Source organism: Talpa europaea (genome assembly GCF_964194135.1).
Source record: "Talpa europaea genome assembly, chromosome: 3".
NCBI lineage: Eukaryota > Metazoa > Chordata > Mammalia > Eulipotyphla > Talpidae > Talpa > Talpa europaea.
This window is the reverse complement of record NC_140069.1, coordinates 80093372-80118591: the sequence shown is the minus strand read 5'-3', so window position 1 is coordinate 80118591 and position 25220 is coordinate 80093372. Positions and strand designations below refer to the sequence as shown.

The window sequence follows — 25220 nt, the reverse complement described above, 5'->3', positions numbered from 1 at the left end:
AAACTCTTGATTAAACTAATGAAAGTTATCTAAAGTAAGTTATTAATCATAGTTTTTTATAGTAAAATGTATACAAGTTACCAATCTTTAAGTAGTGTCATATATTATAAAAGGGTTTTTTTTTTTTTAATAGACGCATGCTTTATTTATTTGTTTGTTTGTTTTGTTTATACATGCACTGGGTACAGTCAGAAGTGCGGGAGGGTGAGAGAATTCACCAGAGCCAGAGCCGGGAGCAGAGCAGGCAGAAGGACCGAAGTACACTGCTGAGGGGAGCAGCGGGCGGCAGGAGAGGTCTGCGCGCCATGTGGGACCCTCCTCCGGTGGCCGGGGAGCAGCCGGGGATCGAACCGGCGCCGCAGAGGCCGCGCGCAGTTTCGCAACCCAGCGCTCAACCGCTGCGCCACCGGGGAGGCCCTATAAAAGGGTTTTTTAAAGGTGTTAATCCAGTAAAGCAATTGCAATCTATATTTTGGGATTTTTTTTTGATCAGTATAATCTTTCCATTTTATTATTTAACCCTCCCAAAAAAGATTTCTATGGGGTCTCCCTGGTGGCACAGGGGGTTAAGACACAACCTATGAAGCAATCAGCAGCCACTGCAGCACACAATTCACCTACATGGCACAGCAGACCTCTCCTGACTCGTCCGCTGCTCCCCTCAGCAGTGTATTTCAGTCAGTCTGTCCTGTTCTGCTCCCCACTTTGTCTCTGGTGAATCCTCTCACCATCCACACCTCTGGCCTGTACCCCAGTTCTTCTATGCATAAATAAATAAATCTTAAAAAAAAAATTTCTATAAGGGAAAAAAAATTTCATACTCTAAGAATAAGTTTCTGATTTACTGTCCTTAATAGAATATCTCTGTTGCTAATGTTACCTTTAAATAATTAGTAAAAAGAATTAGTAAGTGTGTTATGGGGGCTTGGGAATGGGAGGGTTATGTCTAAAACCAGACATGGTAATATAGTTTAGTAGATCTCCCTGCAGTGACTCAAAAAAAAAAAAAAAAAGGCATATGTTTTTATCTTTTGTGCACCTCTGTCTTAGAGTATATAATAACACTTCTCTCCTATTTTCCTTCTTCATGCATGACTTCCATAACAATTTCCAGGAGAGTTAGATTTTTAAGTAATAGGAAGAAACAGAGTTCAAAGGTATTTTGGACTCCTCAGATGGTTATTGCTACTCTGTCTCAGTCTTTCAGTATTTCTTTTATTCCTTTTATTCTGTCCCACTTTGCACCTTCAAACTTCTGCTTCCTTCCAGCTCAACTCTTATGTCATTGTAATAAAGAACCAGGCAAGTCCAACTGATGTCTATGTATGTTTCAACTGAATCATTCCTAAAACATAAAATTATTAAAGGCCATAGAATTAAACTGTCCCTCACCACTAAACTGAAGAATATAATCAGTGTTTATGTTTACATTTGTCCACCTAAAATATGTCCTAACTTAATTAATTAGAGGATATTTAACTTGGCAATCTAAGGAAGACATTCAAAATAACTTCAGTGAAAATACAGTCTTGTGTGTCACTTCAGTACATGATATACACAGATCAGAGACCTGCTACTGCCTAAACTTTTCAGCAAATAGTCTTATTTAAAGACAGATTGTAAAATACAAAGTCCCTAGGGGGTTCTAATTCTTACCTCCATATTCCCCCACAGTATACCCAAGTGTTCATTATGATGAAATATTTTCTATTTCCTCTGAATTTTTCCAAATAAATTATACATAGCATCCTCTCTCATAAAACGAGCTCATACAAACAATTCAGAATTTTCAGCCAGAATCTGAATAGACTGCCATAAGCGTTTGATCATATTTATCACCAATCTCTTGGTCACCTGGGAGTACCAGTTCTAGTTAGTCCTGTTCCCTCTTTCATGCTTCTATCGAGAAGTGGATTCTATTTATAGAATTCTGTTTTTTGGAATTATGTATTTGTACCCATCTTATAGGAGTTAATTGCTTGCATTCCAGGTTTAGTGGTTCTGTGTAATGCAAGCCAAACCAACAGAGCCAGGTTAATAAACCTTGGAGTGGTTCACCAGTTCTTCCTAAAGTGGCAAAAGTCATTCTGAGCTGTACACTAAATTCTTGTCCCCAAGTTTCTAGTGTTCCCTGTAGCAGGTTTCACTGAGTGTTCACAAAAGAGCAGTATTGATTCAGACCTTCAACTTACTATACTCATTAAGAGAGGCCAAACTAATGGGACAATTCTAACTCAAGAATGGCCAGCACATTTTATTTTGTGAGCTAAGACGAATCAATAAGTAGAGAGAAGACTTCTGGCTCTGGCACTAGCGTAGACCAGATGACTTCAAAGTCCTCTTCTAAAACATTTAGCAAATATAAGGTAAAGTATAGCAGGCATTTCCTTAAGTGCATAGTGGAGCTAGCAGAAATGTTAGAATATTACCAACTACAAAAACGAAAAAGGAGCTGAAAGCCAAGATGGTAAGGACACAAGCCACTTCTACAACTAACTTTCAGAGTTGGGTTTCAGTGCCCACTCCAGAAAAGAGAGGGTCTTACAAACTTCATTCAACAAACCTTTATTTTCCAAAAGAAGAGATGCCTCAATTCTTCCCCATTCATCAAACATATTTTGTTTCCCTGTTCAACAATGATAATGACAAATGTTATTGAAATGTCACCTGAGAAAATTCCTTGTTTAATATGTGTTTGTTTTTTTTTTTTAAGGCCTCTTTTTCGTGGCAGTTCAGATGTGGATCAACTTGGAAAAATCTTGGAGTAAGTAACAATTAATTTTACATCATACTATTAAAACTGTGTCCTTAACATTAAAGCATTTGCAGTAAGTTTTCCTTGATGTTCATGTAATATAATATATATAATATGTTTACCTCTTATCTTTCCTATCCCAAGCTACTGCTATAGACAATTCCTATTTGTGTGGTGAGTGGGGACATGGTAAATATGCTGTTTTATGCAAAGCCCATAATGGCATGTGGCCTAATGGCTCTGTTCTGAAAGCTTGTATGTTGTTTGTGTGTATCTTTTTGCAGCTCCTCTTTCTTTGCTTGACTGAGCTCCACTTCTTTAGTTCAGATGTATTATCTGTTTGCATTCATTTCAGATGCATCCACCATCAGCAGTGAGCAATTCGTGGCTTGGTAACCCATCCTTGCTCACTGGCTTTCCTGTCCCCTTTGATTATCCTAATGTATCTAGGTTGATTTTACATTGTCTTGTTTTGTTTTCCTGGACTCACGATGGTGTGCTACATATTCTGGAACACCAAAATAGGAAGAGAGAATCCTAAGCTCTAACCCTACATCTGTAGCTATATAACTATGCAAACTTGAAAACATCATTTAAAACACCCTGTAGGGCCTCCCCTGGTGGTGCAGGCAGTTGAGCGCTGCACTGTGAAGCTGTCCGCAGCCTCTGCAGCACGGGTTCTATCCCTGCCAGCATGTGAGGGTCCCACATGGTGTGGCAGACCTCTCCTGTCGCGCCCGCTGCTCCCCTCAGCAGTGTATTTCGTCAGTCTGCCTGTTCTGTCTCTGGTGAATTCTCTCACCCTCCCACACATCTGGCCTGTACCCCGGTTCTTGTATAAATAAATAAATAAATCTTTAAAAAATAAAATAAAACACCCTGTAAAGGACTGTCACATCGTCTGGTACATAATAAAAGCTTTTTTTTTTTAGTTCGCTATTATTGTAATTCATCATTAATCATATAGTTCCTTGATGATTTGCGGAGTTCCATTTATGTCTACATGTTATGCATGTGAGGATATATATGTTTTTAGGTTTCTAAATTGCTAACAAAGGGCTTTTCTCCTCACAAAGCGTGGAGTATGGCATCCTTTTGGGATTTGTGAGTTTGCCAAAGCCCATCAGAATTGGGGTGGAGTAGGAAAAATGTGGGAGTTCTGGAACCAAAAATAGCCCTGATCATTGGTGCGTTACATTTTATAGGAGTCCCAGTGATTTTTATAATATTTGCAGTCTGTAAAACTAGGAAAAACTGCCCCAAAAGAATTGTATTTTAACACTATCTACTCAAACATAGCTGCTTAAAACAGTTGGAATAAAGCTGAAAGCTAACTGGTGACTGGAAGCAACTCCAGTAGACTTCTGTTAGTGCCAGTGCCACTGCTGAGTCAGAACCCAGCCAGTGGCTTTAAACATTGACTCGTGTTTTCTGGGGGCCTCCCGAGTCCAGGGCAGCTGCCATGACCACTGCTTCTACTGCCACTCTCCACTCTGTAGCCGGATGAAAGGACAAAACTTTCATGTTATTCTCTGGTTCAGGATGTCAATTTCCTTGATTTTAAAGTGATGAATTCCCATCTATTCTTCCCCATCACTGTTGAATTTACTTTGTGTAAATGTGATCTTGAACAGGGAACAGTGAAAGTCAAATATATCAGTGACCCCTCTGTTCAGTGAAATAACCTATACGGAAATCAATTTGCCAGACCCTGACACCCTCTGCTTTTCCTACTGACACCACCTTGACTTTTTGTCTCCTACACTGGTGTCTGCAACCTTGTCCATATTGTTAGTGCCCCTTAGTACAGGAAGCCAATGAGGTGGACAAGAAGGAACATTTGACAAGCATGTTTGACTTGTATCCAAAGGGAAAGCCGCTTCCACATCTGGTAAAGACCTGAGATTCTAGGTTGCCAGAGAAAAGAAACTATAAAGTTCTATATGTTTTGTCCTTTGAGGTTTTACTTCTTGGTTTCTGGCATTGTTTCATTGAAATGATGTTCTACTTCCTCTAAATAAATGTACTGCTGTTTAGAGAAAAGGGACAATGCTGCACTCTAGTGTCACATCAAAAGTACTTGAAAATGATTTCTGCCCCCATCATCACTGCCATTTACAGGTTTTTGTGACGCCAGTCTTTCCAGTACAAATGTCAGCTTTTTAGGCTTATATTCAGCTGTCTAAATATTGAAAGTTAATGCAAACATTTTTAATGGACCTGTTTGAATTTCACAACACTCTTATATGGGCCATAAAAGTTCAAACTGAATTTTAAAGTGAATATTAACTGATATTATGCTATTAAACTAAAAATTTTTTAGAAGGAAAGCCATATTCACATTCTCCAAAGAGGAATATGGAAAAAAGTTTCTCCATTTAGAAAGATTTATACTTTCACAGAACAAGTGAAACTGTTCTGTGAAACTTTGAAACTGAATGCTTTTAGCCTGTGTCATTTTAGAGCATTTTTAGGAGCAGAATCATGGTAAAATAGACGCAAAGTGTTATATTAGGAATAAGAAGAACTGGATTCTCAATGAGCTCACCTTGTGTGGTTTTGGAAGCTTATTTCATTCATCATCCTCAATTTTCTCATCTATAAAATGGGAATAATAATGCCTGACCTACATGTAGGAAGTTGCTACAAAATCAGAAGGAGGTGATAGACTTTAAACTCTTTTAAAAGTTATGTAAATTCATTATCTAAATTATTATGTATATGTTTAAAACAATATACCATACATATATATACATACGGAAATACTATTTCTCTGAAGGCTTTTGACATTCAGCTCCCCATATTGCAAGATTTAACTCAACATAGAAGTATTCATAACTGCAGATAAAATTTTTTTAAATTATTTCTAAGTGTTGTTATAATCAATTCTAGGTGATGTGAAGCTATTGATATAATCATGGTTAAAAAATAAAAATGAATGAAAGAAGAATTTTAAATTTCTTTAATAAGCCACCTTCTTGACTTTTCTGCCTTGTCCCATTCTGTCTAATCACATATATATTTATTTCCTTTAATAGTTAATGGTATTTTGGGTTTTTTTTAATTATTCTTATTCTAAATCTTTCTATTAGACAAACTTGTATATTGCCCAAAGTTGTCATTTCTATACATTTGTCCCAGTATATATGTCCATGAGTCGTTTTTTATCTGTCTCAGTGACATGACTCTCCGCATGCCCAACCAGGACTAGAATCTTCCCCCAGATACCCTGTGACCGGTGCAGGTACAACAAGCTGTATGCTATACACAGGTGAGGTCTGTGACCTATAGGTTCTGTTGAGGCAGGGCAAGGAAACAAAACCCAGAGATAATGTGATATTTACCAGCACATCTTTCTGAACCCCGAAACTCTGTTCAGGAAAACACCCCTTCTAGGCCTTAATGCCGGTGAGTGCAGGCCAAGGAGATGATTAATGCAGGCCAGCATCATTTCTTACTGTAGTTAAAATAGTATCTTGAATACTGGTATTTGAATAATTATATATCCTGCCCACTAAACTATGGTTTTTTTAGTTCAGAGTTAATTTTTTTAATCAGTCTGTGTGAAATACAAATTCTTGTTTCCTCTAACATCTCTTACCCAAATCTACTTACCAGCTATCCGTAAACTATAAATAATATCTATGTAATGTACAAGTTGAGCACTTGTACCTGACCACTGTTATTATATCTGAAGAAACTTTAAGTCATGCAATAATAGGACTCAAGCAGTTGATGTTTTTAGCATGGTAGTGATGCCTTGCCTGTGTGTTTTGGATTAATAACATTTTTCTCTTCTAATAATAATGGGTAATGTAATGATGCTGACAAACACTGTGTCAGACTCTGTATTATGCACTTTATATAAATTATTGCAAACCCTCAAAAACTGAACATTACTGTTACATAAAGACTGAGGCTCATAGAAGTTAAGTATTTGGTCTCATATACCAATTAGTGGCAAGTGGAAAACCCAGGTCTGCCTCTTCCAAAGCTCTTCTTCTTTTTTTATCAGTTTGTTCTCTCTACATTTCTGATCCCGGAATGATTTTCAGGAGAAGCAAAATATATTATTTTTATTTATTGTTTGCTCATCTTAGAATACCACAAAATAGTTATCTAGTATAAAAATATATAGAATAAATTATATATTAAGCGAATCTATATAATATTAGTACATACTTTACTATTGGATTATAAAATTAAGTTTGCATAGTGCATACCTTTTAACCGTTTTTTTTGTTTGTTTGTTTGTGTTTTTTTTGGCCTGATTCTAATATATGTAGTTACCATTTGGGGTCTTTAACCAAAAATGGTCTTTAACCAAAAATGCAATCAAATTTATGTGTTAACAAATTGTGCTATATGAACATCATAAAAGTATGTAGATATGGGGAGTGTTTGAACAGAACATAGAAAGCACTCAACATAAACAAAAAATATGTCTTTGGGGATCTCCTTTGAATATCTGGGTCCTGCTCTGTTAGGACTTTTTAAGATTTTTCCGTTTATACAATCTCTCTTACATGTAGAATCTACCACCAAGTAGTCTCTTATCTCTTCCCAGTGAATTTTACAATTCTCATATGAGATTATCCTTCACCCCATGATCAATATACTGCAGTAAGACAGAGAAATGAGAGTCCAGCTAGTGATAGAAGCAGGGGACTCCTGGGTCTCTCTGCCCCCTGTACCTGTTCCCTAGACTTTGCCTTACTCTAAAATTTGGCAGGGAAACAATTTCAGCATAGCAACTAATGCCGTGTTCACATGTGGTTCTTTTGTAGTGTGATTGGGCTTCCTGGAGAAGAGGACTGGCCTAGAGATGTTGCCCTTCCCAGACAGGCTTTTCATTCCAAATCTCCTCAACCGATTGAGAACTTTGTGGCAGATATTGATGAGCTAGGCAAAGACCTACTTCTGGTAAGTCAATGTGATGCACATTTGTGCTAAGGGAGAGATTCAAACTGGCCACACTGAGTGGACACAAACATCAGATCGCGTCCCATGTCATGACCACACAGGACAGAGGCCACAATCTCACAATCTCTCTGTAGATTTTACTTTCACACATTTAACTAGTGACTTCACTGGATTGTCTTCGGTTCCTATAGGAAGAGAAAGTGTCTCATCCATGTGCCTTCAATCCACCATCCACTACCATTTGAATGCAACCTTAGAAGCCTTTCAATTCCTCTAGACATATGCTGCTCTAGAAGTGAATAAAGTGAGTCCTCACTTAATGTCATGGGTAGGTTCTTGGAAACTTTAAATTAAAAGGTGTGTAGGGGGCCTCTCTGGTGGCACAGGGCTTAAAGTCTCAGCATTATCAAGCTATCATCAGCCACTGTAGCCTGAGTTCAATCCTCAGCCAGGTTGATGACCTACATGGTGCAGCAGACCTCTCCTGTCTCGCCTGCTGTTCCCCTCAGCAGTGTATTTCAGTAGATCTGCCTGTTATGCTCCCTGCTCTGTATCTGGTGAATCCTCTGACCCCCCACACCCCTGGCTTACACCAAGTTCTTGTATGCATAAATAAATGAAATAAATTTTTTTTAAAGTTTAAAAAAAAGGCATAAGCAAACCAGTTTTACAATAGTTAAGCATTAACAAACTTCTAAATGAAGATCCCAAAACTTCTTATATTAAATAATAATTTATATTCATTCGTTTCTAATCCACTTAGTTCAGGGCAGCAAGAACCCTGAGCTTATCCAGGCAGCTTGGGGCACAAGGCAGGAACCATCCCAGGACAGGATGCCCTTACTTCACAGGGTGCAGTGCCCAACACCCACACTCATTCAGACTAGGGCAGTTTAGACCCGCCAGCAAACCTAACATGTGCATCGTTGGGGTATCGATGAAAGCCGAAGCATTAGAGAAAATACATGTAGACATGGGAGAATGTGTAAAGCACATACGGATGGTGGCTCCAGCTGGAAGTCAGGTTTTTTTTTTTTTCCCTCATCAACAGCATAACAAAATAACAGTATTTCATATTACCCTTCCTTATTTACAGTTTCATGCTACATAAACAACGTGCTGGTTAATGCGCCTTTTTAAAAATAGGTACATCTTTGGGAAGAGGTTTTTTCCAAAGCAACTATTTAGCTGTCCTCCTTCTAGTTTCCAGTGTATTTAATAAATATTGAGTGGGTCATATATGTGGAAAATAGGTACACTGAAATCAAGGAATTCCATACTCAATTTGAGACTCAAACTTATAATACTCAGCCCTGTACATAATTCCCTATACTTGAAGGACAGAACAGTAGGTCAAGGAAAATACTCTTTGGCTACTCTTGACATCTGGAACCCAGTGAGTAATGAGTGTGTCCTTTACCTAATGCAGGAAAGTCCTAGACCCAGAGGAGCCAGTGCTCCCGTTCTGTCAGTGTATTCTGAATTTCAAATAGAGGCCTGAGAGTCTATAGGCCTTAGTAGAAATACTGTGCTTCAATTCTGTGGGGACACAGCCTCTGATTGGAATGATTGCAGAGCCATAGATTTTCCAGTGAAAACCCTCACTCTGTTTTCAGCTGATGGTGCCTTATATTCTCATGCTAAGGCAAAACTTCCCTCCACTGCCTGTTGCAAATCGGGATAGTTATATTCCATCTACATTGTTTATTTCTAAGATACTGAGGACATTGGCCCACATCCTTTAAAATAAATGAATCAGAAGGGAAAATACTCACTTAGACAAAGGCTTACTATATATACACACTTGCTAACATTCTCACCACTTAGGAAACTTTGCCTTGGTTTCCAGTAACAGACATCTGTTTGTGCTACTTTAAGAAAAGGGGTTTGATGGACTGTTTCATCTGGCCTAGAAATGGAAAGCCATCTAGTGTGTAAGTGCTCTCTCTGTCCTCTGCATCACCTACTCTTAGCAACTCTGCTTTTCTCTGCCATGAATGCCGTTTCTCCACCTCATTGCTTCTTTTCAGTTGTACTGTCTGCTTTCCTTAACATTAACAGACCTTGACTATCATAACTTCAGCTATCTCAAGATCCTTTCCACTTTAAGTCCCATTGCTATTGTTTTTGCATTCTAAGTATTTCCAACAATAGATTCCTAAAAGGTGGACTCTGGCTGATCCCCCTCACCTTTTTGCCTATGATGTAGGGTAGCTCCTAGGACCTCTCAACTGTGCTGGAGGGTATGGAGGTAATTTGTTATAAAATATGGCCCCTTTAGGCTTTCATTTCAGCAGGAACTTTGAGTGCAATATTCCTCTTAGAAGATTCTAGACAGAAAATCACAGTGGTGAACAAATTTAGTGGCAAAGTGTCCCACTCTTTCAGCTACCAGAAGATGCAGAAACCTCTCAAAAATACCTCCTAACTCCAACATCAGGGTGTCAGCTAGAAGAACTTAAAACGTGAAGATAACAGACAATGCCACACGCTCATTCATGGCCTTCCACAAGTATCGATGGCTTTCAAAGTCAGACCACACACCAGTGCTAGAGTGCAGAGTAGCAGGAGACTGGCAAAGAAAAAAGGGAACAAAAAAAACCTACCAGAGGGAAGGAAGAGGGTGGACAATGAGTGGCAGCAGAGACTAGAAAAAGCAAAGGAAAAGAATGAAGAAGAAGAGCCAGTGACATCAGGTCCAGGGGAAATAGCACATAGTATCCACCGGCATTCAAGGAATTGACAACCCACGACCTCAAAGCTCAGAACCCCTTTAAAGCTCTGTTTCATGCTAGGAGAGACACAAGCAGTAAAGCAGTAGATGGGCCATTTAATACAGGATGGGTAGCTGAGATCCCAGTAATATCTGTTGCCTCTGTTAAATTTATTGTCTAAGGAAGAAAAATCAGGTGTGTTTTGGAGAGTTGTTTTATTTAAGAAACTATTAACATTTAAAAGTTTAAAAATTTAGCACTTTTGAGTTATCCTTCATTTTTATCTGAAAAATGGTTGACTTTATAAAATACCTCAGTTATCTATGCGTGAATAGATACATTGATATTTATAAACGCCCTTACATACATATATAACAAGTGTAGGGTGAGAACACAATTCAGGGAAGGAATTATTTTTAGCACCAAAACCTACACATCTTTACAAATTTAGTCCCAATCACCATGATTAATTTAGGATACTGAGTATTTATTAATATGAAGCTCTTACTGGAAAAGTTTTAGAGTTTCTGCTCTCCAACAGCTTTCAGTGCCTGACGTACTTTTGGGGGTTTGAGAGGAGAGGAGGTGGTGATGGTATTTGTTCACTTTTGCTGTAAAACAACCCCAAAAAATCTCATTAGCATACAACCTTCACATTTATTTCATGCTCGTGTGTCTGAGGATTGGCAGAGAAGTGCTGTGAATCATCTGGGGCAGCTCTGCTTCAGCTTGTGTGACAGTACAAGTCTCCTTTATCTCATTCTGGGGCCCAGGCCAAGGGGGGGGGGCTTCATCACCTGGGGGCATGTTTTTCTCATGCAGAAAGTGCATCCTCCCAGGTGGGCAAGCAGAAACAAACCATGCCCGTGAAGGCCTGTGCATGGAAAGTGCACCACTTCAGTTCGCATCCCTCTGGCCTAAGCAAGCTCCATAGCCAAACCCAACTTTGTTCTTTTTTTTTTTTATTTTTTAAGATTTTTTTATTTATTCATACAAGAACTGGGGTACAGGCCAGAGGTGTGGGGGGTGAGAGGATTCACCAGAGACAGAGTGGGGAACAGAACAGGCAGATCGACTGAAATACACTGCTGAGGGGAGCAGTGGGCGAGTCAGGAGAGGTCTGCTGCGCCATGTGGGTTGCTTCCTGGCTGGACATCAAACTCGTGTTGCAGTGGCCATGGACAGCCCCATACGTTGTATCTTAATCCCTTGTGCCACCAGGGAGGTTCAGAACCAACTTTGCTAGAAGAAGAATATACCTCCCATAGGGGGAGAGAAGGAAAAAAGGGAATATATACTGAAAATTGATCCACATTTTAGCCCTCCACTTAATTATCATTCCCAAAGCTCACTTTATAAGTTATTTGCAAGTAAATTAGATTATCTTGCAGAAACAATATTATCACACAAGATTTTTTAATTATCAAGCCAACCAAGTGCTTTACTGAAATAATGCAATGATAGAACTTTGCCACCTTGCCTAACAATACCTCTATAGGGCATAATGTCCTAAGACTTCCAACTTGAGATTCTCACAACCCTCACATTCACATGAGAATTTCTTCTCCTATCTACCCTCTTTCCAGTTGTAGATCCTGAATATAGCTGTGGGGATAGGTTTCCTTCCCAAATAATCCTCTGAGGATGTGTGTCTCTACCTTGAGCATATTCCCACAACTTTTTTTTTTACATCGTTCCATTGACCTAGGATTAAACTGACACTTCCTTTTCTAATGCCACTACTTAATTTTCCCATCTTGGAGTCTGGAAGAATAAACTCAGGCTCGAGAATTTTGCCCTGCTTTCCTGTCCTTTGGTGAGTCAGCCTTTTAATGATGAATGTTGGTCCTCTCTGGTGGCACAGGAATTAAAAGTCTCAGCCATATTAAGCTATCGCCAGCCATTGCAATGTGAGTTCGATCCTAGGCCAGAGAACTGACCCACGAGGTGCAGCACATTTCTCTGCTGCTCCCCTCAGCAGTGTATTTCCGTAGATCTGCATGTTCTACTCCCCACTCTGTCTCTGGTGAATCCTCGCACACCCTTCACTTCTGGCTTACACCCCAGTTCATGCACGCATAAATAAAAATAAATCTTTAAAAAATAATTAAAGATGAATGTTTATCAATATTGGTAACAGGGCCTCCCTGGTGGCGCAGCAGTTGAGTGCCGGGTTGCGAAGCTGCCCGCAGCCTCTGCAGCGCCGGTTCAATCCCCAGCTTCTCCCCGGCCACCAGAGGAGGGTCCCACATGGCGCGCAGACCTCTCCTGCTGCCCGCTGCTCCCCTCAGCAGTGTACTTCGGTCCTTCTGCCTGCTCTGCTCCCCGCTCTGGCTCTGGTGAATTCTCTCACCCTCCCGCGCTTCTGACTGTACCCAGTGCTTGTATAAATAAATAAATAAATCTTAAAAAATATATATATAATATTGGCAACAGTAGACCCATTTAACAAACACGCTTCTTCTTCTACTGTCCCTTAGTTCTTTGATTTGTAGACGTCACTACAGAGCCACTAGCATGGTGGACACATAAGAATTCTTACGTGGCCTTACAGGTGGCCTGAAATTATATGTGGAATTTTCTGTTTGTGCATGTTTTTCTAGGTCAGTAATGTTCAACAGAGTATCAGAGCAGTCTATGATCCAGTCACAGTCTGGCTGGGACTACAAGCTCTTTAAAGGCAGAAATCCAGATTAAATCCAGATTAACTTTTGATTACAGCAAGGACTAAAATTCAAGGGCATTTTAAAATATCTGACTCACTTTAGTGGACTCTGCATCACAAAAATGATAAGATTGGAGAACTTTATAAATCAGTTAATCTGCAATTCGTGAGCTCTTTGGGGCAGTGGGTGGGTCTTACTCATTTTGTTTGTTACTTATATTGTTAATTAGTGCTTTGGGGGTGTGGGAGAAAGAGAGGAGGAGGAGGATCTGAAAAAAGGATTACCTGGTGTTGGAGTGGAATAGAACTGAAGTTAGGGAAACACTGTAATTAACTATGTGTCAAAAATTTGGGAATGGAGATTGCTGCCCCAAAAGTTGATCTTTCCTCTTGGACCTACCTCAGTAGCCCCTTCAGACTGACCAAACCACTCATCTCCAACCCCGAGCATTAAACCTAATGGACCCATAGGTCTGCCATTAACCCATAGGCACCTTGATAGGAATTAGAAGGAAGACATCCCTTCTTGTGGATGGAGTAGTCCTGCCGCAGAGTGCATGGTTTACTAGCTTGAATTATTAGATTTTAACCCCCACTTGTCCTCCTCCACAGGGTACCCTTGTTTAGTAATTCCTTTTACACCTGAGCAAGACCACCTCTTTCCATTTCTGCTTATTGACAAGCCTTGGGATGGGATGAAAAAAAAAAGTTGGAGTGAAGATGCCAACTAAAGTTTCCTAGCATTGGAAAAAAATCACTACCTAAATAAAGTTGTATGCATGTTTCAAAAATATCTTTTAAAGGGCCTGGGTGGTTTGGAAAGAAATCCTCGGTAGCAGCAGTCCAAGAAACCCAAAAGTTACTGCCTTTTCATATATGTTTCCATTAGAAACATATAGCGGATGAAAAAAAAAAAAGGAAGAAACATAGAACACATAGAAGATGAGTACTGTGTAACTCAACATTATTCAAATGAGTGTACAGTTTTATATCTATCGGTATTTTTTCTTCATGACAGAAATGCTTGACATTTAATCCAGCCAAAAGAATATCTGCCTACGGTGCCCTGTCTCACCCATACTTCCATGACCTGGAGAGGTTCAAGGAAAACCTGGATTCCCATCTGCCACCCAGCCAGAACAGCTCGGAAATGAATACAGCCTGAAGTCCCAGCCACTGCCTTGAGCTGATCATCCAGAGAACCCCCTTGGTGGCTGTTGGGTCCCCCTGAGTAAGCCCTTCAGAGCTGTTGTGGATCACTGGCTGGAAACCTCTAGCTGCCGTCTTCTGGATGGGCTCTGCTTCTCCAAGGAAACCGCCTAGTTTACTCTTTTGAAATCAATGCAAGAGTGATTGCCGCTTTATGTTCATTCGTTTGTTTGTCTATTTGTTTGTTTATTTGTTTGTTTCAAGAACCTGGAAAAATTCCAGAAGAAGAGAAGCTGCTGACCAATTGTGCTGCCATTTCATTTTTCTAACCTTGAATGCTGCCAGTGTGGAGTGAGCGATCCAGGCACAGCTGAGTTGTGATGTAATCTTAATCTCTCTGCAGCTGCCGGAGTCTGATTTGGTACTTTTGAGTGTGTGTGTGTATATGTGTGTGTGTGAATCTTGGTATCTTAAAGTGTTACTTTCAACAAGAATAATTCAATTGTAAAGACTCAAAGTGACCGATAAATAACAGGCATCTGTTGACTGAAAGTGATTCAGCAGAGTGAGCTTCTCAAATTAGAAAGTTGAGCCTATGTCCTCAGCATTTCTTTCCTGGCCAAAAGCATTAAATTTATTAGCAGTAAAAGGTTCACTTTCTAGATGAAGTTTTTACACACAGCAAAGAAAAAAATGATTCTAGTATCTTTTCAGAGACCTGTTTTTTAACAGACCTATTTACTCTTCAAAAGCTGAATTTACTCATTGTTCAGTCAGTTTTATCCTGTATAATACGCTTTATTGTTCCCTTTGAAAAATACCCTATAAGCTTTTTATTAGTTGCTATAGATTTAGAGCATATACCTCAAATAGGCAAAAGTCATCCAAAACAATAGAGAAAACCTTTATTTCTTGGTTTGAGATTTATCTCCTCTTTGTTTTTTGTTGTTTTGTTTTTGATTTTAGGAATTTGTCAGAAACTGTTTCCTGCTTTGGTTTGGAGAGTAGTTGTCTCTGACTAGAGCCCGGAATGTCATTTATGTTTTCCCCACCTATTACACTGTACTTTTTCTACCATGCACTGCCTTGTTTGCAAAGTATCCATCATATCTCTCCCCCAGCACCTCTAACATGTATTGCTACCATTACCATTACATAACTAATAACAGATTGCTTAAGCTGCTCCCATGTACCTTCTGCTTTCTGTCCTTCAATGAACCCTTCATAGATAGATTCAGATTATGGTTTACGGCTCCAATTCCGAAGTCCCAGCAGGTTCCTGTTGTTCTCTGTCTAATGTGATCTTCCTACCTGGCATTCACTGTTGTTGCCTAGGCAGTGAGTAGAATATTGGTTCTTCTCTATCACCAGCACATAGATTGCTTTAAACTGTTACGTAGTATTTTACATTTTTATAGAATATCTTGTCAGTATAGTATCTGAGGAAATGTCTTTCACTGTTTTTTAGAAATACATATTTGCTCTGTAAATGATGTCTTCCCCATCTGCCAGGCTGTGCTTGTTCCTAGTGCCTTGTGCACACCACTGCTCCCTGCAGAGCCTCCCTGGCTGGGGCATTGTGAACAGCTTTATTTTTTCTTCTGCATTTTCTCGACAGTACTTGGTACTCCATGCCATCTCTGCCTTATATGTAGTTAGTGCTCAGTGAGCTCTAGTAACCAAAAGACATTGTGTATCTTTTGGAAGATTTTTGTTACCTTGATTTTCTGGCTCATGTTTTATGTGCATGTAACAGAATATTTTTAGAATGAGGATTTTCAAAGAATGGACAATACTTCGCTCAGTAGAAGATGTTCCAGGTGACGTTTATAATTACACATTTGTCAAGCCTTACTGAATTCTTTACAGTTTAATATTTGTATTCAACTATCTTAACTAGAGAAAAACTTAGCAGACTTTTCTCCTTGAGAGCTTTTTGGGTCAGGAACCATTCTTTTCTAAAGGAGTGTATCACTTAACATTGTTCTAATTCAATAACTTGAAGAGCAGGAAAATTTTTCTAAAGCAAGATATGAATGAGAAGATGGGCCATAAGAATATGTTTTTCTTTTTATCCTTGTGATCATGTTGATTATGTTTTGTCATCACTGCAAATGCTTGAGATATAATGAATCCTGAGCATTCAGTGCAAAGTGGATTGCAGTCTCTGCAAGTGAGCTCTGCCTTCCCTTTGGGAGTCAGAATTACACAGACCTTTTTGCTGGGGCCTAGAAATTGAATTTCACACTCAACTGCACTGATTTATCATGAGCTTTTTACCTAGTACCCATGGTTATAGTGAACATAACTTGAGTTTTTATTTTTGCAAAAGCTTTTCATAAGTTCATTCAAGAAAATGTAGCTGTTCTAACTGGAATTTTTCAGCATTCTGTAGAATTTTAAACAAGTAGAGAGCTCAACTTTTACTTCTAACCTATGCCTTCGGTTCATTTCTCAGTAGTGCTTATAAAGAAAACTTAAAACACAAACATCATGGCAATAAATACTTGGCAAATTATGCTCTGAGAAACAGAATGCGGGCTGCTCAGCCTCTCTGAACTTCACCACACCAGCAATTCTGTCGGTGTGGTTGTTGCACTTGATTATTATCTCATTTTTTGTCTTTTACATCACCACTTGTGAAATCCAAACACCCGTACCACTGGAGCACTTTGAAGCATAAAGAATACAAACTTACTGAGGACAGCTTATTCTTCTGTGACATGTGGCCCTTGCCTCTTTGCCAAAGGCCAGGTGATTGTTGCTGAAAAGGGCATACTGCCTGAGGTCATACTGAGGCAGCTTACAGCAGTAGAAATAAAGCAACAGATTTGAATTCACATTTGAATTTCTTACTAGAGCAAGAATGTGCCGATAGTGTCTATATGATTCTACATTCTGGTGGCCCAAGCATTATGGGAAGTGTGGGCAAGGGTGGCGTTGTAACAACCTGTATTTATTTAAAATGAGTGAAAGAAAAACCTAACCACGTAAGCATCATACAATATCAGAGGACTTAAGGTAATACAGACCTAACCTAGCCTTTAAAATACAATTCCCTGGTGCTTGTGGCAAACCAATGCCTTATAGCCTCCCATCTTGTCTCTCCTTTGAAGTAGTGAAAATTAAGGAGCAAAGAACCTGCTTAGGAAGAAAACTTAGGACCATTTCAGCCCCCTGTATTCTCATGATTTTCTCTCAGGAACACAAGCTGTGAATGGCATGCTTTTCATTTAGCCCCAGGTGACCTACTTAAAATAGTTCAAAATATTCACCTAAGAATAGAATCTCAACCTTTTAGTTTTAAGTAAGAATGAAAAGTACAAGAGTGCAGAGGATATTATGTCTCAAAGGAATATTATGTCTATTTTTCCTTTCAATAGAGAATTTTCTAGTTTGACTCCAGAATGTGGTGCTATCCATCTTGATGGGAAAAGGTTTAAATAGTACTAAACATTTTGAACCATAAATTATGCATTTAAATTGAGTTTTTAACTAACTAAAGCTCTTGCTTTGAAAAGTGTTTTCAAAGTCAGGTTTTTTAGTTCTCATTCTATTATGGAAATTAAATCATGTAAGCGTCCTAATATAAACATTAAAATTCTTGAAAGAACTCCTTTTTAAGTGACAACTTCACTTTTTTTATAATAAACACGAGTGTCCCATATTTTCCAAAATGCAGACTTTAGTTGCATAGTTGAGTATAGCAAAGAATAATGTTAAAAGTTAATAAGCCACCATAATGATTAATACAGAAACTATAGAATACTTAACTTGAAAAAAATGTTAAAATATAAATGCTTAGATATTGATAGAATTCAAAAAATACATGTTTTATATGTGACACCTAAAAAGTCTTTATTTAATAAAAATGAAGATGTTACAAAATTTTTCAGTCTTTAAATCTTATTCTTAATAACAGTACACAATGAATAAAGGAAATTCTGGAGAAAATGAAGGTATCCAAAGAGGATATTTTTGAAGTTATATATATTTTGAAGGAAGTTTGTTTTGTTAGCAAATATATCAAAAGCATTATTAAAGTTGTCTGGCAACTATGAACTTTATACCATCAAAAACAAATTTTACCGAAAACGCTTGCAAGAAAAAACAGTTAATATTTTTAAGGGTTGAGCTGAGCAAACCAAAAAAATCTGTATTCCTTTCCTCATTTCATGGAAAGAAGCAGCCACATGAAGCTAAACTTGTTATGCAAGCCTAAGAATGTTCATTGCAAAAACAAAAATAAAATTTTAAAAAGGCATTTGTTCCCTGTACCACCAGAAATTTTGAAAATCTGTGAAACCCAAACCATTTCTCATGTGCATTTAATACATTCAGGCATATGATTAGGAAGGGTAGTTACAGAATGGAAAAATTTCTTGAGGTTACCGAAAACCTGTCAAGCAGTGTAAGTCCTCAGATATTAGTAATGTATTTTCCTCCAAAGCATAAGAAAATAACATTTTTATTTCTTATCAATGCAACTTTCAACCTGTTTTTATTACATACCTATATCTCAAGCATTTCTATCTTGTACGTTTTTCAAAAATAAACCAAAAATATTTCTTTGGCCTTTTCTTCTTCTGATCTTTGTAAAAACAGAAATGTAGAAAGAGAAGGGGTTTGATTTTTAAATGTTTTTCCTCTTTCAGTTGTGTGTTTTTAACATGAATCTGTTTCTAAAAATATTTCCTATTTCTTAGCATTCCCAGGGAGTTAATTTAGATAAATGAATGGACTTCCATCAACATTTATGTGTCCCTAATACACTATGGCCTTCAAGAAGAAAAAAAGAACCACCTGAAAATAAATACAGGTTTTTCGAGTATTTAAATACTATTACAACAATTTGAAATTAATATGGTAAGGAAAGGGAATTTTTCTTGCAAATGTTTAAAATTTAACCACCCTAAGAGATGGGCCTTCTTGTTTTATTCCAGTGTGTTCCACAAGGTGGCACTTTTTTTTGGGGGGAGGAGAGGAGGGGAAGGGAAATCTGAGCAAGGCTGAAGAGGTACTTCTAAACACTTCATTCTAATGATTTTTCTGCACATGTTTAGTTTTTGCCTAGCACTTGTTTTTCAAAATGAGTAATAGTTTTTCATAATACTCTGTGACTTAAGTATTTTAGTTGTTAGCTAGGTTATGAAAGATTGCAAGTGAATAGTTCTTAAGGATGGATAATAAACCCATACTCATTTCAGTACATAAAGAAAGCCTAGTGATTCATTCACTCAGGAAACATTTTTTGAGGTACCTCATTGCCTCACTCTTTTAGGTGCTGACTTTACAAATATCAGCAGGCTTAGCACTATGAAGGCAACTGTCATTTGTACAGGATAGTCTGTCAGCTGCTTTCAAATTCCCTGCCATGGTGGCCTTTAAATATGCCTAAGTTAAAAATCAGATGAACAAAATAACATCAATAATTAAGTAGACAAAACTGTTCTAAATAGAACAGCTAGCTGAAGCAGCTTTAAAATATCAAAAGACCTGATAATTTTTACATTTTTATAACCAAGTATAAATTCACAAGAAATTCTAATTTAAAAAAATACAGTAACAGGAATGTATCTATGTAAGTCATTGCTTCAGTTTTGAAGTGTTTTGGCTACTTCCTACACACACACACACACACACACACACAGTCATGTTTCAGTGTAATGACCCGCTAGCTCCAGTATGCTTTTAGAATTTTAAAAGCCACGCTCCTCAATAATATCACTGAAATTTAGGAGGAAAGAAAGGTGTTTTTCGGAGTTTTCCTTAGCGCAGCCTGGCAGAAGGCAGTTTATTCGTTTTAAGTGGCACAAATTCAATGTGCCTGCTTCACTTTCCCTCCAGTGGGAGCCGTGGCCAGTGTCACCTATTCCTACTGAACCGAAATGCCGCACAAACTTGGGGCTGTCCAAAAGCTCCCTGAGAAATCGTCAGCCTCATCCCTCCGCTTAAAAGCCCTCTCTACGTAAGCCCCTAAGTGGAAGGCCGAACTCGAACCTGGGCCAGTCTGAACTCTGCCTGTGTTCCAAACTCAGCTCCCACCCTCCGGGGGCGCCGCCCGGCACCCCGCCCCTTGGCAGGCGAGTGGCAGCGGGCGGGGCTGTCCGGGACCCGCCGCCCTTCCCCGGTGAGCGCCCGCAAGTGCAGACCCGGCGGGATGCTGTCCGAGGTCCGTGTGCCCTGCTGCTGTCTCAGAGGCATCTGCTCTGCAGTCTTAGGAAGCGATATGTCCTTAGAAGCAAACGGATGTCATCTGTGCATAAAAAAGTACAACACATTATTTCTTCGAAAGTTCGGGTATAAGAGATGCTGCTCGTTAAGCTGTCTACCGGGCATCTCTCAAGCTCTAAGCTCAGCTTTTTTTTTTTTTTTTTAAAGAAGATGTATAATTACAGCAAAGATTTTTTATTTTTTTATTTTCTATCATTCTACATATATGATGGCAAAAGGTTATGCCTGGAAAAGTTTTGTTCTGAAATTTTGTTTATTTTCTGCTTCGTCCTCAGTTGGCAAAGGCTCCTAATTCTTTACTTTCCCATTTCTTCTTTCTCTTTTTTCCTTCGTTAAGTAAGTAAGGTTTTGTTAGCAAGTTTTCTCACGAAGTAGGGGATTTTCCTGTTTAGAGGAAACTTTTGTGGGAGTAGTTTAGGAGTAGTTTAGATTTTCATAAAGGGGGCTCATAACTTCATATTGCTACCAGGAATTACACCCATAATGCTAATAAGCAAACATAGAGCCTCAGTTATTTAATTTCCAATTCTCTATGGTTTCTAGCCAAATTATGTTGATGTGCTTAAGTGTGATCCTGAAAATACCTTTTTACCCTTACTTGAAAGTTCCTAATCTTGTTTTATGAAATGCAATAATATGTATTTGCTAAAAATATTCCTATGATCACCAGCAACTCTGAAATTCACCTTGAAGCCTTTGAATAATGAAAACAGATCCCAGCAATAAGGCATTTCTTAAGCCCCCTGAGTACATTATGTTCTCATTGGGTCCTATTTTTGCAACAATGTATGCATTAATGTTATAGTTTCTCTCTGTGTGTTCATTTATTGTCCTATGACCGGTAATATATTAGCATATGGTCTGAGTCACTCATAGAATCAGCACTTAACAACGTGGGGAATTTCTATTTCAAGTTCTACATTTGCATAAATTATTTCTATTCATGTATGTTATTTATTTCCGAACCACACTAGTTCTGTAAAAGTATAAGGAAGACAGACCACATTAGGACTTGCATTTTAATGTCCGTTAGTCTGGTGTTGATGAATTTTAAAAAAAGTAATTAGACTAAGTCCCCAAATAAGCTGCATGCATTTAACATGATTATACATAGTTACACTATAGATGTAGTGTTTTTGTGTGTAGGTGTTTTATCAATATATAAAGGAATTAAAGGACTTTGTTAATTGCTCTTTTGTCAAATAGTCATATAGTATAGTGTGAAGATACAGCAAAAACAAAAAATACAGGTAGAAAAGCAGATGCTGCCTGAAGTTGAACTCTGCTAGATGACCGTTGGGGTACATGCCGAACAGAGATGGGCACCTGGGTAGTGTCCCCTGTTGTCTGGCCTAGAGAAGACACTTCCCCCATGAGCTAGTGTCCCGGTAGGTGCAGTAGTGGGAACATGTAGTATTGTCAGGAGAGCAATGTGAGAGTTTTCTGTAGAACCGGAACTGTCAGCTTGTGCCTTGAGGCTTCCAGTTGGCAAAGTCAGATGGAGAATTCCAAGTTTCTGTACTTCAAGCAGTTGATTTTGTACAGAAGCAATCCAGTCTAAGAGTGAAAATCAGGGTTGTGTGTACAGTGGTCGACAGTGGGATTTTAACTTTCAATAATCCCAGCACCTCCAAAACTTGTTGCACTTCTGGTTTTTTAGGTTTTGATCTGAAGGTTAGATGGCAAGTGTTTGGAACAGAAGAGCAGTATGTGTTGAGAAAAGCACAATATCTGTTCCAGTAGAGAGCAGATTAGAACTAAAGGGTTTCATAGGTTTATCATTTCTTAGATGTGTAAAAGCATGTTTTCACTGTAAATTGTGTTAGTATTTCTGCATCTGATAGGGCCTAGTTAAAACTTTCTAATAGGTTTCAGCAAGGCTATCGTTCCTAGTATGCTTTTTTATTTTATTTTATTGTTTTACTTATAATAGAAAATATTTTAAAAGTAGAAAAAATCTTATTTTGGACATTTGACTGGTTGATTTCTGCATTTGAAATCACAGTCCTGCAGATGTAGAGATTGTGCATGTCAGATACTTATGTAGGCTGGGTGAACAGCCCGAAATCACCAGGACTGCCCCATCCCCTGCCTCCCTTCCTCTCTCCTGCTTACGTTCTCCCTGCCCCCATCCTGGCCTGTCCACGAGGTGCTCTCCATCCTCTGCTGCTCTTTGGGTGTCAGGGACATGATACTTTAGACATCAGGATGTGCCTGCTCAGGCTTGGCCACCACCCTTACTTGACCTTCAGCTGACTGGGCTCAGTCATAAAGAGAAGGTCCACGGTGCTGGGCACAGTGCGCTCACAACACCAATCACAAATGCCTTCTAGCATCTTTGTATGCATCTTGATTTTTAAACCAAGTCATTCTATAGAGCATTCAGTTTTGGCTGTGGTACAAAGAGACTAACTAACCAAGAATATAAAACCACATTCCAGATAACTGTTTTCTGTCCATCTACAGGCTATCCTTTTACTGTATTTCTTCATACTTGAAACTCATTCTGTAATTTTAATATCAGGGTACACACTTATAAGGGTGCATGTTCCTTAAAGGTGCAAAATTACTCTCATTCGGTTTGCTCATATGGCGACAGAGAGCTCCTCATTCGGTTTGCTCATATGGCTACAGAGAGCTCTGGTTTTGGTGCTTTGGATTTAGCAGGTCTAAGAAGTAGTGTGGAAATGCCTGGCCTGGAACAGTCTTGCAACAATGTTAGCAGATGGCTGGTGTAAGATACTTGCTTCTGCTCTTTTCTCTGTACACAAGATTGAGAGTTACCCCACTGGCCCATGAGATTTACCTGGGCATCTTTTCTCATGCTCTCCCCAAGTGTGGGTGCAGTGCAACTCTCCAAAAGCAGGGACCTTATACATATAGATATTTAGCCCTCAAAAAAAAAAAAATCAGCATTAGTCAAACGTTGAATGGGAAGGGCTGATCCACTCTAGTAGCCACCCAACCCTCATTTCGATAGGGAAAGCCCTCTTGAAGCAAACTTTAAAAAGAAAGAAGGGAAAAAAGAAATCAAGCTTATCTGTAAAGTTACCCTCTTCATAGCACCCTGAGTTAAATGATCTCGCATCCCACCCTTTTGGTAGATGGAAAAACAGGTCAGTTTTTCTAGATTCTTCCACCTGAAGAAGACAATGGAAAAGTAGTAGGTGTTTGTGTCATGTAATATGTAATCCAAGGACCACCAAGCTTGCATTAAATACCCCATGAGTAGAAACCTTTTTTGGAAAATAGCTCAAGTCAGGGATGCTTTATGATCTAGGGTTTCTGAGGTCGGAGGTAGCCATTCTAGCATGTGCCTTATTCTAAGACTGTTTGGAGAGGTAAAATTGCTGATGGTGACTCTGTTGCAATGGCAAAGGTAAGGTGTCAGAAAATTCAGAGGGTTACAGATCAATAATCCTTTGGAAACTGGATGTCTTACTGGGTGCTAGAAAGCAAATTTAGGTATTTATTGTCAGATTATACAATTCATTGTTTTTCTAAGAATTGGTGTTAAAATATCAATGTCCAGTTCATTGTTTTCATTTATGCACAAGCAAAATTGAAGAAAAAAAAAGAGAAAATGGTTTGTATATTTGTCATACCTTTTGTATTTCTTAAAATAAAAATATTGGTAGCAAATAAAAGTAATAAAAGCAGCAATTTTAAACTGCTTCCTTGGAGGTGAATTACTATCCTGTCTTTTTCTTTTTACTTTAATATGAAATGAATATAATTGCAGTTAGTAATGTATAATTAGGTAGCAAGTTTTAGCAAAATATATTTTACACTTTTGCTTTAAAGATCCTTTTCAGATTTCAAATGTTTAAAAAAAGACTAAATGGCTCATTGAGCTGGAGCAACAAATACTTAGTAAGTTCTCATTCACAATACTAACCAGTGACTGCACCAAGATGGGCCTTCCTTTCTGAAGCTTATAGACTGAGACTGGAAAAGTTTTATGCAAACAATTGCTAGTAAACTGGAGATGAGCAACGGTGCTCATCAGATACTGCCTGAATATATTCAAAAACAAAAGTCAGTGTTTGCCTGTCATACAAGGCAAACGAAAGCAATCAGGAAAAGTCAGAAAGGTTGGTGAGGCTTCTCCTGAGACCTTGGCTTTCAAATATTTGGATCATTGCCTTAAAAAAGAAATGAAATCTAACAGCATGATACACATGGTCACACTTACACTAATTTTGGAAATTTACTTTTGAGAAAATGATGTCATGTGCCCCACAAATGTTCTTTTCGATTTTACTTTATACACCCATATATTTTTTTTCTCCACTCTTTGAAAATACTGCTAGAAAATCCACTAAATTGATTTTACAGCCTCACTAATAGGCCATGACTTAATGTTCAAAAAAAATTAGAAAGGGCGGGGGTGTGTGTAGGTGACGAGTCAGGAGGTGAAGTCATGAAGGCATTTGAAACCACTGAAGGATTTTAAAGAAAAAGATTATTTATATGAATGTTTGCCAGATGCAGAGTAGACAGAGCAGCTACTGAGATATTGTACCATAACCAAAAGATGACCATAGTTATTGTCTAATCCATTTATCCCCCACTGTGTGCACAATAGCAAGTGTTTTTAAATAATCTTTTGGAATACCCTGGAAGCTCTCATTAAGACTTCATTAATTTATTTTAAATAAGGCCCTATGTTGCACCTAAATTTTAAAAGTCTGGGCCTCCCTGGTAGCCTAGGGATTAAGTCTCAAGCACTGTCACCCCTAAGGCCTGAGTTTGATCCCCATCCAGGGAACTAACTCAC

At 38.6% G+C, this 25220-nt stretch overlaps 1 protein-coding gene across 1 annotated transcript in view; it reads left to right on the top strand.

The window, feature by feature from the left end:
* CDK6 (cyclin dependent kinase 6) overlaps positions 1 to 14222 on the top strand; it is a gene marked incomplete at both ends in the record, with an annotated part of 218215 nt that extends 203993 nt beyond the window's left edge. The window contains 3 exons of the mRNA XM_084230841.1: positions 2714 to 2764; positions 7543 to 7678; positions 14076 to 14222. Coding sequence (XP_084086967.1) covers positions 2714 to 2764; positions 7543 to 7678; positions 14076 to 14222 — 334 coding nt within the window. The remainder of the gene's footprint in view (positions 1 to 2713; positions 2765 to 7542; positions 7679 to 14075) is intronic.
* Between the last annotated feature and the right edge of the window lie 10998 nt (positions 14223 to 25220).